Source organism: Trichosurus vulpecula, chromosome 3 (genome assembly GCF_011100635.1).
Source record: "Trichosurus vulpecula isolate mTriVul1 chromosome 3, mTriVul1.pri, whole genome shotgun sequence".
NCBI lineage: Eukaryota > Metazoa > Chordata > Mammalia > Diprotodontia > Phalangeridae > Trichosurus > Trichosurus vulpecula.
The window spans coordinates 178754225-178760413 of record NC_050575.1 but is presented as its reverse complement, the minus strand read 5'-3'; the positions used below and the strand labels follow the sequence as shown (position 1 = coordinate 178760413).

Here is a 6189-nt window from a genome sequence, read left to right as displayed (position 1 = left end):
TGAGTTCAAATCTGGTCTCAGACACTGTCTAGCTATGTGACCCAAGGCAAGTTACTTAACCCTGTTTGCCTCAGTTTCCTTATCTGTAAAATGAGCTGGAGAAGGAAATTACAAACCAGTACAGAATCTTTGCCAAGAAAACTCCAAATGGGGTCACAAAGAGTCAGACAGAATTTAAACAACTGAATAACAACAACACTTATGACTGTATTCTGGGCCTTTCAGACTCAAGGTTTAGTCAAAGATCAACTCTCCTACGGATACAAAGGACTGAGAGCAACTCATGAACTGACTCAGAAATACACTGAATACTCAAATAGCTCACCAGCTGAACACACACACCACATACACACACAATATTGAACTTGATATTGCCATTGGAATGACACCTTTATATGCTAATGAAATCCCTCTGTCACACACGAATGTACATAATGTTCCCCCCAGACTCATAGTGCTACTCTGATTAATACTTCTCTTGGAGGGTAAACATTTGGGGGCTTCTGAATAAGTAAATTTTTTATTGGACTGGATCTATCCAAGTAATTCTGCTCAGGAACTAAATTCATTCTCTTCTTTTTTCCAAGGAGCACAATATTTCAAGAAATTGTCTCTCTAGAACGTCTGGGATCAAAATTCAACTCAAGAACTCTCAAAATTGAGATTCTCCCCCAGGCAGCTCCCAGACATGGGACTCTCCTTTGTCAGCTGAGTGGGCACACACATTTGCTTTTGCCTTGTGCTTCAGTGGGAAACTTTCAGTGTCAGAGTTGTTGCCGTCTGTTAAACTGGGACATCTCATTCTCGAGATCTCTCCTTTCAGGCTCTGTGCATTGACATCATCTGCTTCTGGGTGTGAGAGTAGAGCGAAATCTCTTTCCATTATTGCTATACTCTGGAAGAAGGCACAAAGGGAAAAAATGGTAAGTGAAGACATGAGAAACTAAGCAATTTTACAGACCAAAAGAAATCAGATTTGAAGTCAGTCAATCATCAGGAGGAAGCCCCTGTTAGCCAATAAACAGGGAGTCAGTAAACATTTATCAAGCATCTACTATTTGCTAAGCATAGAGGATACAAAGGCAAAAGACCACTGGAGGAGCTTACAGTCTAGTAGGGGAGAGAAGGGAAGGTATGTGTAGGATAAATAGAAAATAATCAACAGAGGGAAGGCAGGAGAATTAAGGGGGATTAGGAAAGGCTTCCTGTAAATCATAGAATATTAGCTGGGACTTGAAGGAAGTCAAGGAATCTCAGAGGTGGAACCCAACCAGTGCCACACCAGTGGACATGCTCAGATTTCATAGAAATCTTATATGCCTGTAAATAAGGGTATGTTTCTATAATCTCAAATTGGTTGAGAGAACTTATTTTGATTTTCCTTATAGCTACTTCTATCTCTTACCATCTTGACCAATTTGATAGATATGAGGTGATACCTGCATTTCTGTTAGTAGCAATTTGGAACACTTTTATATGACTGATGATTTTTTTCTTCCTTTGAAAACTGTTCCAACCAATCTTTCCAGCCCCATTGTATTCCTTTTCTGGTTCAATATAATCCTTACATCTAGATATAATCAGTCTCTCTCTTGGTTCTTCACAAGACACTCCATTTTTCATCTCCATGTCTTTGTACTGGCTGTCCCCCTTGTCTAGAGTGGGATCCCTCTTCATATCTACTTCAAAGATCTTTCTTCCTTCAAGATGCAGCTTGTGTATCACCTTCTACATGAAGCATTTTCTGATCCCCTCAATTGCTAATGTCCTCCTCAAACTACTTTGTATTTTATCTGTATAGACACATATGTTTATGTATGAGTGCATATGTATACACTCTTGTCTCCATTATTAGATATAAGATCTTTTCAAGGACAGAGTGTTCCATTCATTGTAATTCTACTCCAGCACATAGCACAATGTCAAGAACATAATAGTCACTTAATAAAAACTTGTTGATTAAGTAAATGCAAAATTTATACATAATAAATACAAATTATTTAGAAAACCTTCTGGTAACTTGGATAGAGACCGAGCCTTGGAGCCAGGAAGGTCTGGGTTAAAGTCCCTTTTATATACACTAGGCAAGTCACTTAACCACTTAATGCTCCAAGGAAACTCTAAGAGTATAAATTGCAGAGCAGTTCCAGATCTTCATTGACAGAGCAAGTTTTCTCACAGGGAAGCTTCCTATACTGATGAAACTGCAGGTTCAGATCAAAAAAAAAAAGTAATTTTGGGAAGGGAACACTAACAACTGGGGTCATCAGAAAAGACCTTTGGAGGTAGCTCTTGAGCAGAACCCTTAAATGGAGATAGGGATTCCAAGAGGCAGAGGTGAAGTGGGAATTCCCTGGCTCATTTTTTTGTTTCTTTTTTTCTTTTCTCTTTTCTTTCTCCTTTTTAGCCATTATATATTGTATCCCCAAAAGTTCTTCTTTTGCCCTTTCCTTTTCTCTTTAAAATTATTTATTTAATATTTTATTTTCCTCCTGCTTTTTTCATTTCTTTTATCTTTCAATATTAACTCCCTTGGTGATTTCATCTAATAAAATGGCTTCAATCAATAGTTCTATGCAGATCTCTCCTAAATCTATAACTCCAATACTGTTCTCTCTTCTGAGCTCCATTTCCATTTGCCTGATGAACAGCTCCACTTAGATGTCCTGCCAGCATCTTAAATTTAATATATCCAAATAAATCATCTTCTTCACAAAATCTGTTCCTCCTTACAACTTTATTTATCTTTTAAAAAATGAATTATAGTTATTTTAAATCATTTTTTAATGAGAATTTGCTTTCTTTCTCTCATCTATCCCCAAAGGGAAAAAAAACAAACCCTTGTAATAACCATACTACCCTAAACATGCCCAATCTTGTCTGAACCCCATTTTTCTTACTGGCATCACTATACTTTTTCTTTTTAAATAAGTTTTTACTGGTGTCTTTTTTACATTACCAAGACTTTCCCCCTCATCTCTTCCTCTCTTCTCTCTCAGAAAGTTATCCTATATAACAAAACATATCTTTAAAGGAAAAATAAAAGAATAAAAAATAAGCAAAACTGATCAGCAAAACTTGAAAAAGTCTGAAAATATGTGCTACATACCACAATCATGGACCTTCCACCATGGGGTGGGATAGCAATGTCTTTTGACCATGTAATTCTTTGTAATTTTGTAACATAAATTTCTTTTAGTGATTGTTCTGTTTACACTTTTGTAGTCATTTTATATATTGTTTTCTCCACTCTGCTTATTACATTCTGCATCAGTCCATGTAGATCTTTCCATTCTTCTCTGCCTTCATCATATTCATCATTTCTTACGGCACAGTGACGTTCCATGACAATAATGAACCATAATTTGTGTAGCCATTCCTCATTTGCTGAGCATCCTCTTTGTTTCTAATTTCTTGCTTTCTCCTTGTCAATGGCTTCCTTGGGGCATAAACCTAGCAATGGAATCTCAAAAGGTACAGAAATTTTAGTTGCTTAATTCCAAATTACTTTCTAAAATGGTCGTGATTCACTTCACCATCATCCAATTAGTGTTGTTTCTAGATACCAAACTTTTAGAAGGAAAATTTGATACAAAGGTTTTTTCCCCCATTTGACCCACTTCCCTTCATATCCTAGGTGCATTAATTTTGCCTGTGCAGAGCTTTTCATTTTCATGTAAATGAACTACTACACTCTTTTTCAAAACAACTCTGTAAAGTAGGGTAAGACAAATTGTATTGCCAGCATTTTAGAGGAGGAAACTCAGAGGCAACACAACTTTTCCTGGGTCACAAAGCAAAGACCAAGCACCCAACTCCAAGTTGCTGCACTTTTCTTTTTTTTAACCCAAGCTGTGATTTCATTAGTATAGGGAAAGCCTGTAGAGGAAACTCTTTTCACTGATGATGCAGACTTACATTTGCTCACCAAAATAGGAGTTAAATGATTTGTTCACGGTCACACAGCAATTATGTGTCAGACTTGAAACCAGATCTTGACTCTGAGGCCAAAGCTGTCCATGCAGCAAGAAGCTTGCACAAAATTGTACTTAATTGAAATTAAATCCAAAAAGCTTTTACGTATTTAGCACCCATGCGCAAGTTACTGTGATGGGGATACTACAGAAAAACAGCTCCTGCCCTCAAGGAGCTAGTTGTTTATGGAACTGAATTAAAAATATCTTCCATTTCTTAGCAGTGGGATCCCCCAAATTCCCACAGACCTGATCACCAAGCCCATTGCCAAGACTGAGGGTGACAGGCATCCAAGGAAAGGAGTGGGGGGTTTGCAGGTGTGGATCCAAGCTGGGAACTTGGAGGATGATAACCGCGACCTATGGCGGCTAGGGCCGGGAAGAGCAGTCTGGTGGAGAAGTCTGGGAAACTTTCAGGCTAGCTTCGCCGTAGGACTTGGGGGAGAGTGCTCGGCTTGGTGGGGCCTGGAAGAGGAAGACTTAAAGTTGAACGAGTTTGACACAAGGCAAAACGGGAGAGTGAGGCTTAGGTTTAGGCTTAGGCAACCCGAGCGCAGAAGATGAGTTGTAGGAGCAGACGCAATCCAACACTACGGAGGCCTCCGCGTCCCCACACTCCCCTCGTCTCGACTCCTTCCTGCCTTTCTAGCCCGAAGAACGCTTATCTCAATGGTGAATCCGAACAGGGCTGGACTCCCCCAAACCCCACCTGCCTTGTCCCAGTCACGTGACCTAACACTCGCCTATCAGAAGGACGGAGTTCGAGTGAGGACGTGGCGGGAGGATGCTCTCATTGGATGGTTCGAGGGGAAGGCGGGGCCAGGGCGCAGCGGGCCCCCCAAGGGGAAGTGAGTGGCCGCGGCTGGGATTACGTGCAGTGGTGGCGGCTGCAGCGGCTGCGAGTCTTCTGGAGGCCGAGTGGAAGCGACAGACACTAGGCTTGGCCTCGGCACTTGCTCAGCATACGACCCGGACATGGATCCCGCCAGCCAAGGTAGCCGGGGCAGGAGGAGAGCAGGGACTGAGCCACTGACTGACTGAGCGACCGAGTGACTGACGGACAGAAAGGCAGCCCGGCCCCGCCTCTGGTCCATCCCGCCCCTCCGGGCTCCGCCCCCAGCCCCCTCAGCCCTTGACTTCTCTCTGCACTCCCGGGTACCCCACCCCTCACCTTAGTTCCTTCTGCCCAGATATCCCTGTGGCTTCCTGGCGCGTATGCTGTTCCTCTCCCCCCCACCCCATATGTGCTCGCCCATGGTGTCCTCAGCCCTACCATATGTACCCTTCGGGGGCCACCATCTTTTCCTTGGTCGACCCCCATTTCCTTGGTAGACCTACCCCCAGCTTCTCCTGGTCTCTCCTATTGGGTTCCCCCCTCAGAAACCCGCCCTCCCAAATCGTATGGGGATCCGTCTGTCGGCCCTTGGCCTTTGGCCATCTCCTCATGTCATGTCATCCCAGCCCTTCTAGGTCTTATTTCTCTGGATCGACTACCTGCTCTTTCCCCCCAGCGCCTTCCCCTCCCCCCCCCCCAAATTTCAGGTAGCCCAGAATAGAAGAGAATGCTGGATTTGGAATTAGACGACTTGGATTTTTTTTTTCATTCTGCCTCTTAGGCAGGTTTCTTTGTAAAATAAGCAGATTGGACAGTCTCCTTCCTGTTCTGAATCTATGATTCTTAAAACCACCAGGAACATTTTCCATTCATTTTCTGGGCCCCTCTTTGGTTGCTTCTTTTGTTTTCTTACCTCGTACCCTCTGTGGTAATTCCGGTTCAATCTCTCAGCAACTTTTCAGGAGCCCCTTTCCAGTGCCTTCAACACCCCCCCCCCCACCTTGAAGTGTCCCTTTAGTCTTTTCCATCCTTTTCGTTCAGCAAATAATTATTAACTGAAGAACTACAGTCATTGATGCCTACCCTCATTTTTATCACCCCTTTGTCCTGCCCCCAACTCTCAGGTTTCCTGAGGTCTTCAAGGTCTTCATTTTCTTTGGTTTCCCTCTCAGAGGTTTCTCCTACATCTCATATTTTTCTTAGATCTCTCTCTTGCCTTTTTCTTAGTATTTTTAATTTCCTGCCCTTCCTTAGTTCCCTCCAGACTTGATCCTCTTTCAGCTTTCCTTACCCTTAGTCTTCCAAACCTTAGGCTCCTTACTCTTCCAAACCTCCTTCCATGTAAACTTCTCCAACTTCAGTTGCATCACTTGCAGACTC

The 6189-nt window shown here is 42.6% G+C and overlaps 1 protein-coding gene across 11 annotated transcripts in view; it reads left to right on the top strand.

The window, feature by feature from the left end:
* The first annotated feature begins 4773 nt into the window (after positions 1 to 4773).
* Positions 4774 to 6189, top strand: part of TPD52L2 (TPD52 like 2) — a 28330-nt gene continuing 26914 nt past the window's right edge. For 4 of the 11 annotated variants that reach the window (XM_036749186.1, XM_036749193.1, XM_036749190.1 and 1 more), the window contains exon 1: positions 4796 to 4968. In XM_036749186.1, the coding sequence (XP_036605081.1) occupies positions 4950 to 4968 (19 nt within the window). In that variant the 5' untranslated portion in view covers positions 4796 to 4949. Of the gene's footprint in view, positions 4969 to 6189 lie in introns of all 11 variants that reach the window. The other 7 variants (XM_036749185.1, XM_036749187.1, XM_036749183.1 and 4 more) reach the window with 4 other exon arrangements.